This window comes from Dermacentor albipictus, chromosome 10 (genome assembly GCF_038994185.2).
Source record: "Dermacentor albipictus isolate Rhodes 1998 colony chromosome 10, USDA_Dalb.pri_finalv2, whole genome shotgun sequence".
NCBI lineage: Eukaryota > Metazoa > Arthropoda > Arachnida > Ixodida > Ixodidae > Dermacentor > Dermacentor albipictus.
This window is the reverse complement of record NC_091830.1, coordinates 7194506-7216284: the sequence shown is the minus strand read 5'-3', so window position 1 is coordinate 7216284 and position 21779 is coordinate 7194506. Positions and strand designations below refer to the sequence as shown.

Sequence of the window (21779 nt, the reverse complement as noted above, 5' to 3'; positions counted from 1 at the left end):
GAGATAATAGTAATCAAGTACTCACGAATGGCCGAGCTCGTGAGCCATTGTGAGGACGCCCTCGAAGGATGGAGCGGTGTCTTCTCCCATAGCCACTCTCTGATTAGTACACACCCCAGCGACGTTTGCAAGTCCTGTGGCAGATGTGTCAAATTCATTTCCTCTGACATGTTTCAAGTGGAGAGCACAGTATAGGCACCAGGGCGAAGCAAGGCAAAAACACTATAAAACAGAACAGGAAGTATGCTGAAGGTCAAGAAAATTGCAGGTACAGAGTGGTTTCAGCTTAAGCAGGATCGCGTTAATTGGAACTACCTGAGTCTTCGAGAAATACCTTCTCCCTGCAGCAGACTTGAAGGGTCAAGAAGATGGCAATTACACTCGTTGTAACACATATTTCTACGCGCGGAGGTGTCATCCTTCCTGTGCCTCTTTCTTTGTTATGCAATTGTGCCAGAAACGTTCAGCCTTGTTATATTAAATAGACCAATATTACGTATTATTGCCACAACGTGGCATAGTAGATATGATGCTCTGCTGAAAACCACAGGATTCCTGGTCGCTGCCACCGTCTTCATTTAGAGATGGAGTATATAGAAATGTCTGCGTGCCTAGATAGAAATGAAAGTGTAAAAAAAATGGGCGGGTACCATCGCATATGACTGCCAATGTAACGAATGAACGAACGAGGGCGGGATATTGAGCGGGCGAACGAGCGCACGGAAGAGCTCGAGAAAGAGCGAGAGAACAAACGCTTTCCTTGCGGAGTCCGACCACTGACCAACCAGAAAAGCGACGGAAAGAGCTAACGGGAGCTAGTCGTTTTAAAAACAACAGGTGGTAAAGAAATAATTCAGAGCCAACCGCTACTACTATTCTAAACCTATCCGATATATCGATACGGCGGTTGGCTAATGTGATTTAAAGTTCTACGTGAAAAATCTGCAACGTGACGGTGTCGTGAGCAAAGCTGCGCAAAGTTTGTGTTTGTTTTCCTAGTTCACGGCTTCGCTGAAGACACCAGAAACACAGATTTGACAGTTAGGTTTTGTAGGTGGGAAAACAAAGGTTCTGCAACTTCAGGAGCGCGTGCACCAGCAAAACCCCACGAAGTCACTGGATGACAACTTGAATTTCAAATTTTGAAGTTTGAAGAGAATTGAACCTTTTTCAGTTTTGGTTCCTTTCATCTGGTATTGAAGTGAACTCAGACGGCAAAAAGTAGGACATAATAAGAAGTGTTCGTTTCGCTGCTTTTTGAGTGCGTGAAAAAATGAAAATTTATCGATGAATGGCATAATCGTAAAATAGTAAAATAGTGCATTGTGGTGTCGTCTCCCTTCTGTCCTTGTTTGCTGGGGCTAAATATGCTTTTCAAAGCAGTTGTGCCACGTAACTTGAACCAAACTTTAAAAATATGCAAATGCTACGTAGATGGACCGAACCAAGGTAATGTTGCTTGCCGTCACTTTAGGATAGCCAGATTATTTCTTGAATTCCACAGAATTACATAATTAGCATAAATTAATAAATAAATTTATCAAGTGTTTGACGCAATAGTTCTTCGAAAACCCGCAAGGTGGACAGAATTAATTAATAAAAAGAAGGAGAAGAAAAGGGGGTTAACCGAGGGGCCCGATTTTATTAGTCATATCATAAGAAGCCAACAAACACTAACACCAAGGACAACATACGGGAAATTACTTGTGCTTAATAAATGAAATAAAGAAACGATGAATAATGGAAATTAAAGTGGATGAAAAAACAACTTGCCGCAGGTGGGAACCGAACCCACAACCTTCGCATTAACTTCCATTATTTATCGTTTCTTTATTTCATTTATTCAGCACAAGTAATTTCCCCTATGTTGTCCTTGGTGTCAGTGTTTGTTGGCTTCTTATAATAAATAGAAGATGAGACATCCACCCAAATGTAGCCAAGTGCTACATTCCTCGAAAGAAAAGCGTCGCAGTTGAAGAAAAATTCGTCCTGGCCCGGGACACGAACCCGGGACGACCGGCTTTCTGGGGCAGCCGTTCTACCATCTGAGCCAATCAGGCGACTAGCAGATGGCAGGGTGAACTCAAATTTCTTCACAAATCGAAGCAAAGACAAGAATTTGATGTAATAGTTCTGCGGAAACCCGTAAGGTTGACTTCAATACCGGATGAAGGAAACCAAAATTGAAAGAGCTTTAATTCTTTTCAAACCTCAAAACTTGAACTTCAAGTTGTCATCCAGTGATTTCGCAGGGTATAGCTGTTGCACGTGCTACTGAAGTTGCAGAACTTTTGTTTTCCCACCTGCAAAACCTAACGGTCGAGTCTGTGTTTCTGGTGTCTTTGGTGAAGCCGCGAACTAGGAAACCAAACACAAACTTAGCTTCAGTAGCTTCGCTCACGACACTTTCACGTTGCAGATTTTTCACATAGGACTTTAAATCACAATAGCAGACCGTTGTGTCGATATTGCGGATGGGTTCAGGGTAGTATAGTAGCGGACGCCTCTGCATTGCTTTTAACGACAGTGGCTTTTAAAACGACTAGCCTTATTTGGATCTTTCGGTCGCTTACGAGGTTGATCGGTGGTCGGACTCAGCAATGAAAGTGTTCGTCCCGGACTAGGACGAATTTTTATTGAACTGTGTGGCTTTTCTTTCGGTGAACCCGTATGGGTTTCCTTTGCAGCACTTAGCTACGTTTGGGCGGATGTCTAATTTTTGCTTTATTAATTTTCAGTTGTTATTAATAAATGAAAAACGTGAATGCGAAAAGTCCCATGAAGAGCTCACGTTCCAGCTTTCTGCTGCTTAATACGTGTTACATGAAAGTGTTTTTCCGAGTGTTCTTCGAGACCGCTCGCGGCAGCCTGCGTGTTCTCACGGGCTTCTCTCATACTTGGAAAAGCAGTTTTATGTAGCACCTATTAGGCAACAGAAAGCTGGACCAGGTGTTTTTCATGGTGCCCTACAAATTTCTCATTCACACTTTTAATTTAGTTATAGCACTTGAGAAGTTGGATATTTATTACCTATAATCTAGTAGAATGGTATTAAAATACTTTGGGTGCCTCCAAGCGACGGCAAACAACGTTACCATGGTTTTGTCCAGATACGTGGCATTTGCATAGTCTTAAAATTTGGTTCAAGTTACGTGGAAAAACGAGTATAAGCAATCCATGGTATATTCACTTACATAGTGCACTGCAGCAAAGAACACAGGTGCTGTGGGAACAGTTCGTGCCCACATTTCAAAGATTGATAGAAAGCTAAATGAAATGAACCAAAAGATTATTTCTTCTCCCACTTGTAGCTAGAGTTGACGTCCTCGCTCTTAGGCAACGAAAACGGTGAATCGAATTGAAGAGTCAGTTGAGCTTCTCTCTTAACACGACAGCATTCTAGTTAAAGTAGATGAATAAAACAGAGATATTCTGACATTGAAGAAACGAGTCGAAGTCATCGGGTGAGGTTCAGCCATCGGTAGCAATGAAATAAGGTTCAACTTTAGTGAGGGGGAGCAATACAGTCGGGGCGACTGAACATAGAAGTGCGCTACCACCATCTAGAGAAAAATCGAAGCCTTCTTGATAAAATAAAAGTTGACAGACACTTTAGCATATGCCAAGTAGGGCGAAGGCGAAAGCCCGTGCACTCACAAGACATTCATGAAACTGCTTGACATTCTCACTGGAATGCGTTGTTACTTCCTCTTACTTGCTTTCTCCCACTAAAGGTTGTTGGTTTGAGAGCCTTAATTAAGTATATCTTTTTTAACCGTGCCTTATTAACTTCGACCCAATTAAAACTAGAGGTCATGGGTTCGAGTGCCTTAATTAACTATGTCTTAATTAACTGTGCCTTTGGGTATGTTTGTTTTTGTATTCTTGTGATCTTGGCTGGCTATCGTATAGCTGTCAGGTACACATCACAAGGATTTATTTTGCTATTCGCAGTGTGTAGCTGAATGAATAAATTGAGCTCGGAAGACAAGTATTCTGTAGGAAGAGCCTGTCGTCAACCCTACTTGATGTTGAACAAACTTTCGCGGATGTTGGTCAACACTGACCCATTTCGGCTCGCTTAAATCGCTGCCCTTTGAGACACAACTGACAGTTAAGCGATTCTTCTTACCTGCTATCTCCTTGTCGAAAAGACCGCCCTGAGTGGAGGACATGTCCCGACTGCAAAGAACGGCGACAACGACTCAGAAATGGGAATGGAGAAAACGCGCATTAGTTCAGTAAGCACCATGCCAGTCAGAGATTTTATTGACGTACAGACTACACGGAATTAAAAAAAAACTTGGCATGTGTGACTCTATGGATATAAGGTACATAAATATGTTATCCGTACTACTCACTTGCTTATGAGGTACACTACGTCGGGGTTTCCTGGAACGTTCCCTTCGTCGTAGTATCTCCCCAATTTTTTTAAGGTTTCATGCGCTTCTATGGTACCTAGAATATGACTGGCAAACACATCGGCCTGCCATTGAGCAGACGCACGTCAAGCATTTCCTTTAGTTTCTATTGAACACGTCTTGTACTTGACATAAAATATGCTGGAACATGCATCTGAAGTTGAGAAGTCAAGTAATGTTTGTGGCTAAAGTGACGTTTTGCAAGACGAAAGGATAGATAACTGCTGAATCAGAGAAAAGCGCTGCTTAATTGTGTTCAGTTCGTTCTTTAAAGAGCAGTCATGAATAAATTGCGATAGTTACTAAGCTGCCTGCTTGAACATTTTTCAGAACATTCGCATCCTTGCGGTTTAATATGACTTACCCTGCTCATAGTCACTCCAATAAGCTTGAATATGATGCTAGGCATCGTCATATCAAGATATCTGAGATTAATCTGGAATAATGCACAGAAAAGTTTTAGGTGCAACAGGAACACCTCGGCAGGAAGAAAAACTAACTATAACTGATATTTGCTCGTGCACACAAAGCAAACGCGCGTACCTTCTCCGTACCATGGGCACGCGCCGCAATCGAGGCCTCTGCCTAACGCTAAATGTGCAAACACATATGTGACGAAGTGAAGAAAAAAAGATGGTGACACTAGCTGCTTCTATTTCGGTGCGCGTGTCTAGCAGCCGGAAGGTGGGACAAAAGATCACAACTAAAAAAAAAATGAAGACGTCACACACCCCCTCAGTTGAAAAATCATGGTAGCTGAGTATTACTGTAATTTATTTGTATATGCAGGCACGCACAGACCCACAAGTAGTTGCGTGTAGGTATTGTTCAGGGTACGAGACCAATCCGATGGCTAAAAAAATTTGTGAAATAATACGCATGCTGCTAAGAAGGTCCCGTGTATGAACAGAATTTACATGCTTATAAGGAACATGCATGTGCGCAAAGACGAATAAAAAAAACAGGGGGCTTAAGAAAAACAGTCGGAACGTATTTCAAACGCAGAGTAATTTTAATTGTTCATGCGTCTGTGCATTAAATTTCAGATGGATAAGACAAATACAAAAAAGATGCATGCGTTCTCACCGCATTGACCATGATTCCCAAATATTCGACCAAGTCTGTTTTGGATCTGAAATTCTGGTTGTGCTCTTGGTCAGAAATTATAAAAAGCTCAACCACAAATTTTTGTACCGGCCGTCTGACGGTCATTGTAGATACCGTTGTTTTCGCAGTCTGCGGGGCTAACAGAATTCATAATTAAGAGTTTGTAACGAAAAGTCCTTATGCAGATTAATCAAGTGCTTTGTTCTTACTGAATATTTAAAATCCCTATCAATGCAAGCAAACCGATGGCAGTTATGCGCCCTAGGAAAATGTGCGCATATGATCGAGGCTCTGTCTACTCGCTTCTTGTTTGCTGTTCTTGTTATTCTGATCATATATTTGGTTGTTTATATCATGCGTCTAAAAGCTAAAGATAACTCACTCTGCCGAATACGAGATGTGGGCCGCTGGCCCATGCAGTGATTGGTCTCCCGGTTTGAAGTTTCATTTTTTTGTTTAATTCTAAAAGATTGACAGAGGCCCAGCAGAAACCTACATGTGTAGCTCAAACCAACTCTACCTCCTTAGTTGTTACGTGATATGGCGGCGCAGACGTGCCGCGTGTAATCTAAAAAAAATTCAGAAAACACATAACGTAGCGAAGAAAAAAACAATACTAAAAGCACGCATTATATCACAGTTCGCAAAACAAGACTAATAAAAACAATGCCAAATTTTACAATTTTATATTATGTTACACATGGCAGAGCTGAACACAACAAAAGATGTCATGTTAAAACAATGCCACTTAATTCGACAAACCATCTAGAACCTGGTCAACGGATGCATATTCATTACCTGTTAAATGCCTTATTAAACTGTCAGTCTTAGTGACATACAAGAGAAAACTCTGAAGGCAAAAGGTTACATAAATGAACTACTGATGCGGAATTTAACACCCTTAGTAAATAACGTATTTCTTAACATTTGTAACGTATAGTTTGCTCCAAAACGATATATTCCCCAAGGTTGGGTGTATAGTACTTTGTGTAAACATGCTAGTTCCACAAGGAATTGATCAGCTAGGTGAGTGAATCTATCGCTCTTAAACGATTCAGCGAAATAATACATAGCGATGCCTGTAATATCTCTTAAGAATTGAATATTGTTCAATTGGACTTCTTGGAGCCATCATCGCTAAAGAGAAACCGCCCTTACTGATTATTCCCTTAAATTTATGTTCTCATTACTACATAATGAGATAACAAAAATTCCTTGCCAAGGTACCACCTATACAAATATTGTGCGTTCCTTTCTTGAAGCTCAACTTATTTTTGGGAGGCTCTCTATGTAGACGCCACTTAATATGAGGAGTGATGATGATGGCTTACATTTAGCTTTTGGGTAATAGCAGCAGTCATTTTAAAGTTTCGTCATCACTAAGCGTCAAAACACTTCATATGCGCCTTATCACATGAAGGCCATTATTTTTCTTATTATGATTGACGTAGTCACACAAGCGTCCTAAGCTCGCAATGTTCAAGTAGTCCTACCGATTGGAACGCTCTATAATTTACGTTAATCCGTGAACAGCCTAACAAGAACTGATTTTAACCAGCTCTTCTGTCGTTTCTGATAATTTAGTTATTCTTTCCATACTGTCGGTGTGCGAGATAAAAATAAGAGAATATTTTACACACACACACACAAATAAAAACACCATCTAAAAAAAAGCAAGAAACACTATCATCTCCATGAACTCGTATCCATTGTAATTTGAAAGTCACATTCAAAATTCTTCCTAAGGCCTCCATGCTGCCGACGTGTGTGCGTGCACTCTAGCAGCATGCTTCACGCCGAGCGCAATCTAAATCAGAAGACGCCCCCTTGTGTCGGAGCTCTGTACCTTTGGCCCGCATGTGTTCGTCGGCTCCACTGGCCGGCTCAACTTGCGTGGTGCCAATTATGGCTAAGTTATCGCGCATGTATGCCCTCATAACTGGTGTCCTTGGTATGCTGTTGTACCATGCTCTGAGAACCAATTTTCCGAGATCTGTAGTGACCTCATCTATTTGCCTGCCAGGGAACATTTATGCACATCTTTTTCTAATCCAGTCTTGTTATTGAAGGTTTGTGATAACAATTCACTCAGGTTTATGTATAATAATTCTATAATAATTGTCTCTGTTTTCTTATCTTCATATATTGAATTGTTTCTTGTTTATCTTATTGTGCACGGAAAGTGCTTCCTATGCATATGTTTCTCTCTAAAACAGAGCGGTGATGTTATATGCAAGTACATGTCCACTGATATATTAATGAGCCTCCTCAAGCTGCTTACCAAAGTATCGTCTAGAACCTGCAACATATACATTGGTTCAGAATGAAAAACAAATTACTTTCTGCAGTCATATTCGGTCAGTGCACAACACTGAAGCACTGCCGGGCGTAGCTACAGCCAGTTAAATATTTTCACCTTGAACTACTAGAGAAATCATAACGCTCTAGTGTATATTTAATTTCGGTTATGAATTGTAAGGCAAATACACATAAGCGAAATTGCTGATATGCAGAGGAAAAGAGGCAGTTGATAGGTTGTCCGTACTAGGAAATTAGCGTTGTGGTCACTGCCAACAGAATCGGCTGGAGCTGGAGAACTTTAAGATAACTGAAGATCAGCGGTAAAGCTTTACGATTTCTCTACAATATGAATGGCATAACTATATTTGGTAAATAACCTATTGATTTGATACAGAAATGGCGAACATAGTTCTTCAACAACACCATGTATTATTGGTAGTCTTTGATGTCAAACATGACTCCTACGATTTGGGCCCGTATTGGGAACAGTTTTATTATGGGAGTACTGCTAAGAAGGGACCAGAATCTTTACTGGGGCGTGTGTTTTTTTTTTTCGGTGGGGTCTTGTTAAATGCCTAGCGCAGATATTTTTCGTTTTCACTTCCCCTGTTCCCTTGCCCTCAGTGCTTCATAACAAATCGGATGCTCGTCTGGTTGACTTCCCTGTCCTTCCTCACTTTGTTTTCCGCACTCACGTCTTCGCTGCTATCTTCGAGAGAAATAGGCAGTCGCATTGATTTACTGCTCTTGGATATTATAATCGCTCAAACACTAGAGCTAACCAATGCTAACTGCTTTTGCTTGTCCTTGGATCAGCTCAGTCCACCTGATAGTGGGCATAACAACCTCGACGAGAGCGAAAATTGCAAAGAGTGACACAAAAAGTAAGGATACACAAGCTATGTTCTTTCAAACACGCAATTTCTTTTAGGAGAGCACTGCAGGCGTGAAACTAACCACGATTTCTTCCAGGACATACTGCATGGGTTCTCTGAGATGGTGAATGCACCCTCTCTGAGAAACGTGATAGCACACATAAGCATGAAAAGAAGGATAAAGGCACAAGTCAGATGGTATATTTTTGTCTTTACCTACTTCACAAGCAAAGGTGAAAAGTTAGGAAGAAACATGCAGACCTCGTATGAGTGTTTTTTTCTTGTACAGTGAACTAATACAAATGAAGCAGGGAAAGGCTCATTCGACAGCACAATTCGCCACTTGTGGCGCTTTGAGAATTGTAGCTTTTCTATAAACGCCAGTCTATTCGATGAAAATAATGTATGTTCTGAAAATATTGACACCTTCCCCATTTCCTTTCCTCTACGGAACAGTTAGAGTACTACAGCCTTACGCAACCTTCTTGCCTATCGTCTTTCATGTTTACTGAAACACCACTGATATCTGGCTTATTCCTCACCTGGTTACATTGTCCTTAAAGGTCACGGAGTGATATAAACGCTGAATAGTAAACTTCGAAGCTCAAGTTCATATGGGCCCGTCATGAGCAATGCACCGAGCTGACTCTACTCTCTTTTGAGTCCCCTAGGTGGAAAAAGCGCTGTGCGTGTGTCACTCTCTCATGTCCTTGTCTTTATTTTGCACTGTGTCGTTTTTCCACTGAATCACCAACAAGCCCAAGCTTCCACGCTAAGTCTCTAGGTGGGTCCCATGGAACATGCAGCATATTTCAACGCACCATGGTGGTGTTTGTTGGCCGGCGTGCGAAATTTACGTCAGTATGCATCTACACGGGCACAGGCAGGTCACCTGTTAATTGAGGTATTAAACCGGCACAATCCAAGTGCGCATGCGAGAAACAGTGGCTGTATGAACCACAGTGAATTGTAGCCTATGTTATCTTGTGGAATGACATAGCGCAAGAAATTATGAGTAATAAGTTCGAGATGCCCCGGAAAGGAACGTCAGACTTGGTTGCTGGCGGGCGCCCCATTTTAGAACGTCTGTTTTTTTGGCGACGACACGTTTTTCTCGCTTGCTTAACCGTAAGCCTGACACGCCTCAGTTCGTTAATTATGTATCAGGATTCTCTTTCGGCGGATATTGTGAGACACTGTTATTGTGCATCGCACATGATCGAAGCGTCTAGGTACTATGGTAGCTCAAGCATCTGTGAGTTTGTCTCAAATTGCGAAGTAGTGGCAGTCTGTTATTATTCTCAGCTTGACAAACGAGCGAGCCCGGTGTCAAACGCGGAATCTGAGTTTTTACAGGCCACTACTACTGCAGTCCTGGCGCTTGCACGCGAACTTGCACTGCTGTTTCGTCGTCGTTATATGCTGTGTACTGCAATAAGAAACAGCTTTAATAGTCACGATGTAGGCTCACGGTTTAGCCGTAGCAGTTGTGGACGCAAGGGTTTTCTGCATGTTAACAAGTCCCCGTTGATGAAAAATATTTTGTCGCTTCGCAAGAACTCGTCAGAGCCAATGCGAATAGCACCACAGATGCTATGCTGTTATTACGGCAGAAAATGTTGAGAGAGAGAAAGCAAGGGTAGGGAAGGCAGGGAGGTCAACCAGAACAGCATCCGGTTTGCTACCCTACACTGGGGGTGGGGGAAAGGGGAATAGAAAGAGGAAGAAAGGGAGAGAGTCAGCACTGAGTACATGTGGGAGGGACACCTTACACAATGACACTATAAGCGGTCTCTTAAGCCCGTGCACTTTAAGTACCGCACTAGTGCACGAATCGCTTTTCGAGCCAGTGACGGTTGTGGCCACGGTCCGAGTATCTTTGACTCGGTGAATGGTCTCGAGTCTAGTCTGTGTAAAGTTGCCCGCAGAGGGAGGCGGTGGACATCGTAGCGAGGGCAGGTACACAATACGTGCTCGATGGACTCCTCGCACCCACAGGAGTCGCACATCGGGCTCTCGGCCATTCCCATACGGTAGGAGTATGCGTTCGTGAACGCCACTCCCAACCACAAGCGACACAACAAGGTTGCTTCGCCGCGGGAAAGGCTAGGTGGCAGTTGTAGCCGTAGCGTGGGGTCCAGTTGACGTAATCTGCAATTGAAGCCACTTGATGTCCAGAGATCTTGGGACTTCTTGCGCGCAAGTAGGCGAAGTTCTCTGGCAGCGTCCGACCTCGCCAAAGGTGTTGGACGCGTCTTTGTATCTTCGTGGGCACACCGGGCAGCCTTGTCAGCTAGGTTGTTGCCGACGATGCCACAGTGAGCAGGAATCCACTGAAATACAATGTGGTGTCCTCTTTCCAGAGCATGGTGGTGCAGTTCCCTGAGTTCAGATGTCATTTGCTCGTAAGTTCTGTGACGTAACGCGGACTTGATGCTATGAAGGGCTGCCTTGGAATCACAAAATACGACCCACTTCTCTGTTGGCTCTTCGGTGATGTACATCATAGCGGCATGGAGAGCTGCAAGTTCTGCCGATGTAGATGTAGTCGTGTGCGACAGTTTGAATTTAACTGTAACGTTCTTGGCTGGAACGACGAATGCGGCAGTTGAGCTGGTAGGTGAGGTTGAACCATCGGTATATATGTGTATGCGGTCATGATACGTCTGGTGCAGTAATAGGAGTGTAAGTTGCTTCAGAGCCGGCGATGGATGATTGGACTTTTTTGTAATTCCAGGAATATCAAAATTCACTTGAGGCTGTCGCAGGCACCACAGGGGGGAGGAAGGCTTCGCCGCCGGTGTAAAACTTGCTGGTATGTACTCTTGATGAGCGTTAATCATTCGTGAAAAGGTCGCTTGTGGTCTCTCGGCTGGTAGGGAGGCCAAATGGTGGTCGGGGATCCTTGACAGATGGCGAATGTGCGCTCTGAGAGAGTCGACAGCTACATGTGTCTGGATTGTATGGTCTCCTGCGATGGCAATTGTTGCTGCTGTTGACGTGCACCGAGGCAGCCCCAAACACGTGCGTAGGGCTTGACCTTGTATGCTCTCCAAGGTGCGAAAGTTCGTCTTGCATGCATTGGACAACACTGGTAGGCTGTAACGTAGGAGTCCGAGAAACAGAACCCTGTACAGCTGCAACATAGAATGGACTGGTGTACCCCAGTTTTTCCCGCATAGAAATTTGAAGACTTGAGCAATGGCGACTAGCTTCTTCTTCAGATAGACGCAGTGAGGGCTCCACGAGAGGTTGCGGTCAATGATGACGCCCAGAAACCGATGTGTCTTAACATAGAATACAGCTTGACCATTGATGGTAACAGGATACGATGACATTTGTTTCCGCGTAAAACCAAGTAATGCGCACTTCTCAGTAGACACACTGAGGCCTTGTTCTCGGAGATAAGAAGCCGTCATGGTTGCCGCCCGCTGAAGCCTGGCTCTTAGCTGAGGGCGAGTCACCGCAGAGGCCCAGATGCAAATGTCGTCGGCGTATATTGAGACATGTACTGTCTGCGGTAGGTAATCCGCTAGTCCTACCAGGACGAGGTTGAACAAAATAGGGCTCAACACTCCACCTTGCGGCACACCACGGCAGATGTAATGGTCTGAAGTTGGGCCGTCTTCGGTCTGTAAGAAAAAACGCCTTTCAGTCAAATAGTCTTGAAGCCATTGATACATCCGGCCACCAACTCCAACAGCCTCAAGTGAGTTTAGTATGGCCTCATGGGTGACGTTATCATAGGCTCCTTTTATATCCAGAAAAAGTGCCGCAGACAGGCGCTTGAGGCTTTTTTGATTTTGGACCCATGTTACGATGTCAATGACGTTGTCTATGGACGTGCGACCCCGACGGAAGCCTGTCATGGCGTTCGGATAGATGTTGAATCGTTCTAGGTACCATTCCAATCGGGCAAGAATCATTCTTTCCATCACTTTGCCGACGCAGCTCGAAAGCGCAATCGGACGATATGATGAGATCTCAAGCGGTGACTTTCCAGGTTTCAGAATGGGGATCAAGCGGCTCGATTTCCATTGTTTAGGAACGGCGCCGTTCTGCCAAGACTCATTGTAGTAGTTGAGAAGCTCATCACGTGCCTCATGTCCAAGGTGGCATAGGGCAGCATACGTGATGCCATCAGGTCCTGGTGACGAAGAACGCCTGCAAGTCACCAACGCAGCATCGAGCTCTTCGAGTGAAAATAGCACGTTGATTTCTGGTACACGTGCCTCAGGGATGTCATTCAATGCTGCGTCAGTAATGATGGCCACGGACCCAGCAATCCGTGCGCAGAACTCTTCAGCCAATTGAAGTTCCGAGCGAAGTTGGTAGAGGGCCAGAGCAGCGAAGGGCTTCCTTTGATGCGGAGATGAGCGAAGACCCCTAACCGTTCTCCATATGTGCGAGAGCGATTTTCGGGGATCAAGCGACTGACAGAATGTTTTCCATCGCTTATCTTCCAATTTATCCATGCGACGCTGGATTTTCTTTTGTATGCGCCGTGAAGCCCTCAGATCCAAGACGGACTTCGTGCGCCGATACCTCCTCTCCGCCTGTCGGCGTGTCGCACGCAGCCTATCCAGTTCCACGTCCAAGTCTGTTCGCCTTGTTGACCTTGTAAGCGAGCACATGGACGTTTTCAATGCCTCTGCGATTGTTTCTTCGAAAGTGTGTGAGAGGCCTTCCCGACAAGTGTCATCCATATCCTTCTTAAATTTTGTCCAATCAACTGTACGCAACACAGTAGAGGAGCGTTGGTCAATTCCTCTAATCGTTATGTATGTTGGAATTATGTATGTTGAATTTTTGGGCGCACATCTGTCGTTAAGAGAAGTGTTTCAGAATCCTCATCTGCCATCGTGTTTTACAAAAAAAAAATTATACTGTCGAAGCGACAACGGAATCTGTCGTTAGCAGTGTGTCGTGCACTAGCAAGGCCATTTCTGTCGTGATTATTATTAAATAATTAAATTATTCCCACAGTGAGTGGACGTCATGCTAGCCGAATATATTTGCCATTGTTTGCGATACTTGCTGCTTTTTAAACGAGATACGTACACTCACCAGCAAAAGCCATCAAAGTGTTGAATTTTCTTTTTTTCCCACGCTGAACATGCTGACTGAACTCAAGGAATACAGCCTACATGTGTGTATTCACTCACTGCAACGCACTAAAGCAATCCGACGTTACGAAGGCATGCTAAAAGAAATAATTTTTTTCTGATTCCATGGTGCCCATTTTTGCGACTGCACATCCCAAGACATGGCGATGGCTACTAAGAAATTTTGAAGCCCGGTGTCCTGAAAGTAGCTGTATATAGATGGCTTGGAAGAACTTATTGCAGCCTTACCATGTGTTCGCGGATAGTACCGCGTGTATGCAGCCATCTTTGCCGGCTCTTCGCCTCTTTCTTGTACTTCATACAAACTGTGAAGCATGTACCCGTGTGCTGAACGTTGTCCTTCAGGTATAGGCTTGATTCTTAGCTTTCTATTCACAACGCCTTCCTACCGCAAACAAGAGAACAAAATCACATCGAGAACAAATTAGTGATTTGCCTCAGCTCAACTTTACTCGCGGTGGCAAAAGACCGAAAACACATTCCTGAAAGGGGGTCCATTTACTCCGGTAGAACTTGAATTAAAGCTACGGAACGGCTTGTTACTGAAGGGTAAAACTAAAGGATAATTTTGACGTTCTTCGGGTATTTTTTGTACATCGAAGTAATATCAAATAAGGCCGCGAATTCTGGAATTACAAAAATTGTACGCACTGCACGAATTACCCCGCACCAGCATCACCTAACACACTTAAAAAATTATGGGGTTTTACGTGGCAAAGGCATGGTCTGATTTTAAGGCACGCCGCCCTTCAACATTACCTAAGACACTTGTATATATAGAAGGCAGTTTACACACAAATGCTTTTTCTTTCACTTCATAACCTCGCTAATAAAACGCAGGACTTTGTGTACCTAATTTTTTATTTACGGCAACTACATGTTAACTATTGGGAATAGACGAAATGACATAACAGTAAATAGAAAGCGAACTGTAAATAAGCCGCAAATGCCTTCGCTGCCGCGAGCACGTCTTTCGCGCTTTTCATCTGAAAGCAAACAACTTTTATGATGGAAAACTTACAACTCGAGTAGACCCATCTGTTTGCTGTACCATGAGGGATGATCGTTCATTGCTGTCGTAATAGAGGTTCTCTTGAATATCAGATGTGTTCACCTGCCGAAGTTTATTAATACCTCGGAGTCAGGAATCGCTTTCGATCAAGGCAACCATAGACTCATATACATGTATTTAAATACAAAAGGTACAAAGCAGATATGTGAGCAATACGTGAAGCTGTGCAAAAGGTATTTCGAATAAGTCACGACAAAGTTTGCTTTTTGCGTGACAGCAGTGTTCTGAGTTTCTTTAGGGCAGCATTTATTGTCGACACGCACCTACTTTCTGTACAGAAACAACTATGACGCTGCAACAAAGACAAGAAGGCAAAACTTCAAAAACCACAAAAATAACCGGAAAGAAGCGTAGGAGCAGCATTCATGTGAATCATAATGTGTCATGCTCTAAACGCATTGCACGATAAATGCTATATTAAGAACTCCCTGCCCAGAAAGCTGATACCTTTAAACTCTCACGGCTATATTCAATATCTAACGGCTTGGCATAACGTGTTGAGGAGCATACAAGTGGCAAATAAACTATTATTTATTTATCAATCGGGGAAGTTATATGCTACTATAAAGAGTACAGAAGACAGAGTAGTAGAGTACTTTAGAGCGAACTCTGACAGGCCTGTACGTTCAAGCCCACATATTCTTGTAGGCAGTAATGCATGTCAATCACAAGTAACTGATGTCTAACGCGTCCTAGAGCACTAATATTAATGTGACATCGCAGCAAGTGGCGTAATAGATACTTTACAGATTACATTCTCAGCTATTTGGAATGTTCGTAATCATGGTCTTCAGCCAATATAACCCACCTCGTCCGGAGACTTCCGCTTGTTCCTACAGTGTGTCAGCTAGGCCCATCGTGTGCCGTGAAATTTTCATACATAATTAAAATTCACGGTTGTTATTTTTCATGCAACAGATTGGGGAAGGCGCCACATAATAAAATCTACAAAACTGTAGCTAGAATGTCGCATTAGGCTGAGCATAAATATATAGATGGCAGAGCAGCAAAAACGCATTCAGTGGTCAAAAGTAGCATTATATATTCGTAAAAAATCGCATTACGTCGAAGTAACAATAGCGAAAATAACCATTCCTATACACAGGTTTCAAATGTTTTAGCGCTTGAAAACAGCATAAAAATTACGCCACCTTATTCTGGGCCATCTCGTACTGTGTTTTTCATTACTTAATACTCATTATGTTAACTCTAACACGCGTAGATTATATCTTCGGCTTTTATAGCTGTGGTCCCTCTCTTTTTCTTAACCGCGATTAAAATATACCCGCGAAGTTGCTTTTTAATCAATACAGCAGTCTTCCTGTGTTTTACGTTAAGTACATCAGTCCTCTCTCTCGTTCGTTGCACTGCCTTTTAGTTTACTTTCACAATTCCTGCCTATCATCCTATCCTATCCCATAGTTTAGTAGCGGTGCGGCCAAAGCAAACTAATTATGTAATTTTGTAGAAGTATATGCACTGCTGCCGATGAAATGAGAGCACGTAGCTGTCATACGGGCTCGAATACATCATTATTTTGCCTGCATGCCTTCTTCTCGTGATTAGGGTTTCTCATGAGCGCATAAACACTCTCTTTCCACGTTTTGGGGGGTTGGCTACCAGTCGTCAACTTGTGTTCTCCAGCACATTGATATAAAATCTCATACTCTTGACTAAGTCGGTTGAACGATAGCCTTCACAAAACTGACGGCAACGGTGACTGTGCATATACTTACTATTTCGACTTCATGTCCATCCAGAGTGGCTGTAACGAATAACAGGTTTTCCGAGAGCACGTGACTTTTTTCGAGCTTCAGAGTAATTTCATCGTTAATTCGAAGAACGAGCTTTGTTGCCGTCGACCGCCCTTCCACGATAACAGGGTAGACAAGATGTTCTTTACCTGCACTCGATTTTTGATAACAAGAATGTTGTTACTACCAGTTAAAACACGAGATCGGCACACTGTAGTTAGATAATATGAACGCGTTTTTGCAATCCATTAATGACTTACGGGCACAGTAACACAACGGGAGACTTAAAAGTAGGGTGAGAGCTATCATATCGCTCTGTCCACTTCTTAACTTGTGCAACTGTGCTAGGCGAACGTAGGCTCTGTTCGAGGCATTTATTCTAAGGTATTCAGACGCTGCCATTTGGAAATTGCTGTTTACATGTATAAGTCCAGATGTCCAGCGGAGGTAAAGTTCACTCACATTGCCACTCCTGGCAAGTGAGCTTCGTGCACTTTCGTGAAAGCAATGACCTTTGGGTTAAATATTTGTGAAGGCCCCAAGCTGCTGCAAACGAATTTGTCAGAAGATGGAAGACCTTTTGCAAAACGTGGAAGACGTGATAATAGCAAGTAATTCTATATATGTTAAGGGCGGAGAACTCATGCCATGATAACGAAACATGTGCTGCTTATCAGCGGAGGTGAACGGCTACAGTTGCTGTACAAGTAGTGCTTTCGGGCTACGCAAGCGAATTCAGGGAAGTCGAGCTGGAAGCAATAATGACGTATGCTGCTTTGCTATGACAGGCATTTCCAGATGCAGCAGTGTATGACTCACATGGATATGCGTGGCCGCTTTGTCATAAAGCAAGCCGATTAAAGAAAACGCAATAATTCACCTATTCCGAAAGAAAAACTGATTCTACAAATGAAAAAAGGAGAGTTATGGAGAAGTTGTCCTGTGAGAAATAAAGAATTTTTAGATCATGCAGAATACAAAAATAAAACAGTGGGGTTGGGCTAAGGAAACAAACTTTTTTCGCCTACTCTTCTCAGAGAAAAACGAATTTCATGACACATTGATTCATTTTGATTTTCCAACTTCTGTTGTACGATTTTCTCTTGGCGGAGTCATTGAACAAATCTAACCTTCGGAAAAGTCGCAACATGGTTGTTTGCGGAATATGCTAGGGAGAATAGCAGAAAATAGAACGAGCTTTTTTGAGCCAGCAGAAGCAAGGTACTTTTAAGAACAGTGTAACTTCACACGGAAGGCAGACGGGACCGTAGGGGCAGCTCCGTTTCTTCTTTGTTTCTTTTTTGATGAATTAGTAAGGTGTGTTGCCTATTTAGTGTTCCGAGTTGAAGCCGTAGCACATAGTATGAGTAGATGTGATCACAAGTTTAAATGTAATTTGTAGCAATAAAATGACGAATGGAACTTGGTCTATGCCAAAATGGAACGGGGAAGCCTAAGGAGGCGCTTCTTGTCTTGTCATAGGTGAGCATGTCGTGGCAGTGAGTGTCAGCCGTAGCACTCGACACCGTAGGACACAACAATTCCTTTACCAACAAGAAAGAAGACCATCGTAGATTGATACGAAAATCAGCGATAGCTTTTTTTTTGTGTGGTACAGCTGCCTATCTCAACGTCACTCCCTGATCTCCGGCGAACATCATGGACCCATGAGCCTACACACTGAGCAGCAATGCGATATACGCTGAGTTCAAGACGCGGGATTGGTCGCGTTAATTTGAAGCACGATCTGACGCATGTCACACAGACTCGCTGAGCACGAGCTTTTATGACATTGTGGTACTAAACCAAGGTGAACTGGCTTTGAGACGTGATCTGCCGTACGCCATGCGCGTGCCTTGTGCACGTGTTGGCGATGACGACGTGGCACATAATTATGTAATAATTGATATCAGTAAAAAGATAACACCATAATATGCGAACGCCTGCTGCTCTGAAACTGTTGAGAAGTTGAGTCTTTGGGGCGAATAGGTAGCATGATGAGTAACTTCGTATATGGTGAAGAAATTGCCGTCATTGACCAAGTCAAGGTAAAAAATAACAGAGACCTATTGGGGCTCGTACGGTTTCCTTGATCAGCGACAGCAATTTCTTCATCATGTTACACGACAAGACGACCTTTCGTCGAACTCTTGAGTAACTTCTTACACGTTTACTTGTGGGTAGGTAAAAAAGGGAAACAGTATTGTAACAGAATAACAGAATAGATAACTGGGATAGTTGGTTTACTTGCACCTTGAAGAGTATTTGTGCGCTTTTACCGTTTCAAGATGAAAACAGCATTGTCATACAAGCTGCATCGTCTCCTCTATTTTCTTAATTTATTCTCTGTGTTCCATTCAAGATTTATTCTCTAAAGTAATTTTAAAATCATCTTCAAGCTAAAGCGACTAATATCACTGCAATGCACCGTGACACTACAGTTTTATTTCATTATCGCGAGTTGCGGACTAAACAAGTATGATCTTGTTTGCCTGGATTCTTTATTATTGCCGTTTTGGTGTGATTGACCAATCTGCAAAGTTCTCCCGTCATTTATTCCGTTGCGAACCATTAGTGAAATCAAACTTCCAATGCACTGTCTGCTTGTTTACACATTATAAACATTCTGGTCATTTAATAAAGCGAGTTCTGGGCTATATGCTGGCTTTTACATCTTGTTTTTGTATAAAAACTCTGTCATACCGGAGAGACAATGGCAGGCCCTATATCATTCTGTTTGCTATCTGAGGGGCCATAACTGGAAGCCAAAATGTCTGCAGACATTTCGACTTCAAGTAACGGCACCGGAGGTATCGTTCATGGCGCAAAACACCGAGCGGCTGCTGAGTGGCTAATATCAGAGTTCTCGACATTCACTTTGCCATACAATGCATACCTCGCGATGTGCCTACAACGTATGCTGTCAAGCTAATCGAGGGCTTCCCTCTGCTTTTGAAGTTCATCTTTAACGGAAATGTTGCAATTGTACGTGGCAATAACTTTTTTTCAAGCAACACACATGCTAGGCACTCACAAATTTGCCTAGCATCTTTTATGCGAAGCATATTACTAGAGCTCAACCCAGCTGCTCAGGCGCGGCGGTGTCGCCTTCAATACCATGTGACACCGTGACGTCACGACAGAGGAGAAACGGGGCTCCAACTCGCGCCGTCGCTCGCGGCGTCACCTTCAAGGCTGACCACGTGACACCGTGACGTCACGACAGAGGAGAAACGGGGCTCCAACTCGCGCCGTCACTCGCGGCGTCGCGGCGGTATATAGACAAGAACGGCACCGAGAGCGGCGCTGCTGCGCCGGCGTTGAGAGCGCCGCATGCGGAGCAAAATTCTATTAGCCGGTGGTACCCCTCTCCCATCTCTCGTTCGCGCCGCCTTGATTGCCTCCTGCACTGCGCGTGTTTGGGCACGTTTCGCGCCGCGCGCGGTGTGCGCGCGTGGACATTTCTTTCGAAGGGCGGTGTACAGTCTCTCTCACATTTAGGGGAAAACTCGAAGCGCATTGCATCGCGATGCGGCGAGCGCTTGAGTCAAGCGGCGGCAGCAGCTCGCGCAGATGCTCGAGGGGCGGGATCTTAAACGGCGTCGTCTGCTACGGCGACGCACGCTGGCCGCATTGTCGAGAAACGTTCTACTGTCAGGTGCAGGGCGCTGATCACATCGTTACTGCGTGAAAGGAGCCGGTATTCTTTGCTAAGCGTTGCGCGACGCCCACTGATACGCCTCGAATGTAAGTTCATCGCTGCATGGCAGTCATAAACAACGTACTGATTCCATACATTCTTGACGGCCCGTTTCTGGAAGGCGACTATATATTCTAACGCGATAGGACGCCGATCCACACTGCTCGTGCTGTGCAAGAACTGCTAGAAGAGCGCGCAGTCACTCTCTTGGAGCGGCCGCCTCAATCCCCAGGCGCCAACATCATTTAAAATGTCTGGGGCTCGTTGAAAGTATCGCTGGCGCAACATCCCCTCTATCAGTTTACCGAGGATAGGCTTCGATCCACCATCGTCAGTGACTGAGACGTGCAGCGAATGAACACATCCCTGATAAAGTCATTCTACACTTCTCTGCCTTCCAGGATGAGCGCTGTCATCGCTGCCGCTGGGGACATGACGAGATACTAACTGAAGTTCCGAGCGTGACGTGTCCAATTCCCCACCGGCGGGCAGGGTCGGTCTGGTGTAGCGAAAGATTATCGAGAAAAATCACTTCCAGCTCATTGTCTGAACCTAAAACGTTCATTTAATCGTGTCCGTTTGTTTCACCGTGTTCGACTCCCATTGTTGAGTGCTTTGTTTTCCTTTCGAGTCAAACAAAGACTGAGCACGTTGCGCGCACATCTTGGTGCGTTTTGTCGCTGCTCATTACGGTAGCACACAGTGAAGAAATATACGTGCACACGCTCAGTACTCCGGCCTTTCGAAAGAACAAATGAACCATGTTGTCAAAAGAAGTTTGTGGAACTCCATTATCGCCAATGAAGGATCAGAGTGTGGCGACGCACAACGTTTAGTAAAGAATATCAGCTCAGTTCCCGCAGTACCGATGAAATCGGTGCATTGCCCCTGACAGTACCACGCTTCCCGAAAATGCGGCCAGCGCGCGCCGCCGTAGCAGACGACGCAGATCACGACACTGCCCCTCAAGCGTGTGCGCCTGCTCGAGCTGCTGCCGCCGCACGACTCCATTGCTTGCCGCATCGCGACGCAATACGTTCCGAGTTTTCCCCTTAGTGTGAAACAAACTGCACACGCTATATTTGCCTTTAAGAAGATCGGTACGCTTGACGATTATTTTTATGGCTGCAATGCAGCGAAACGGCAGCGTCTGCTTAACCATGTAAGGGACGCTGAGCAGGTAATTGGAAACGACATCGTATGTGCCGCCGGAAAAATCGTCAGCACATACGATGCGGCACATACATACGGCACCTACGAGCTAAAGTCATTTTTGCAGTTTCTCACATTATGTTTGCTGCAAATCCGTGTTGTCTCTGATGGCGACAACGGACTTCTATCGACACTGTGCGGAAATAAACAAGATATATCGCTGCATAGCACAAGTACGACATGCGCACACAACTTTAACTAGTACGTCCCC

At 44.1% G+C, this 21779-nt stretch overlaps 2 protein-coding genes across 2 annotated transcripts in view; one reads left to right on the top strand and one right to left on the bottom strand.

Annotated features, from left to right (window-relative positions):
* The window catches only part of LOC139050657 (venom metalloproteinase antarease TserMP_A-like), a 265847-nt gene that overhangs the window by 150962 nt on the left and 93106 nt on the right, over positions 1-21779 (top strand). The gene's annotated exons all lie outside the window — the stretch shown is intronic.
* LOC139050591 (venom metalloproteinase antarease-like TfasMP_A) overlaps positions 1-21779 on the bottom strand; it is a 38052-nt gene that overhangs the window by 10907 nt on the left and 5366 nt on the right. Inside the window, exons 2-9 of the mRNA XM_070527154.1 lie at positions 16639-16805; positions 14852-14944; positions 14059-14215; positions 5508-5665; positions 4786-4857; positions 4362-4486; positions 4133-4182; positions 26-134 (exon numbers count right to left, since the gene is read on the bottom strand). Coding sequence (XP_070383255.1) covers positions 26-134; positions 4133-4182; positions 4362-4486; positions 4786-4857; positions 5508-5665; positions 14059-14215; positions 14852-14884 — 704 coding nt within the window. The 5' untranslated portion in view covers positions 14885-14944; positions 16639-16805. The remainder of the gene's footprint in view (positions 1-25; positions 135-4132; positions 4183-4361; positions 4487-4785; positions 4858-5507; positions 5666-14058; positions 14216-14851; positions 14945-16638; positions 16806-21779) is intronic.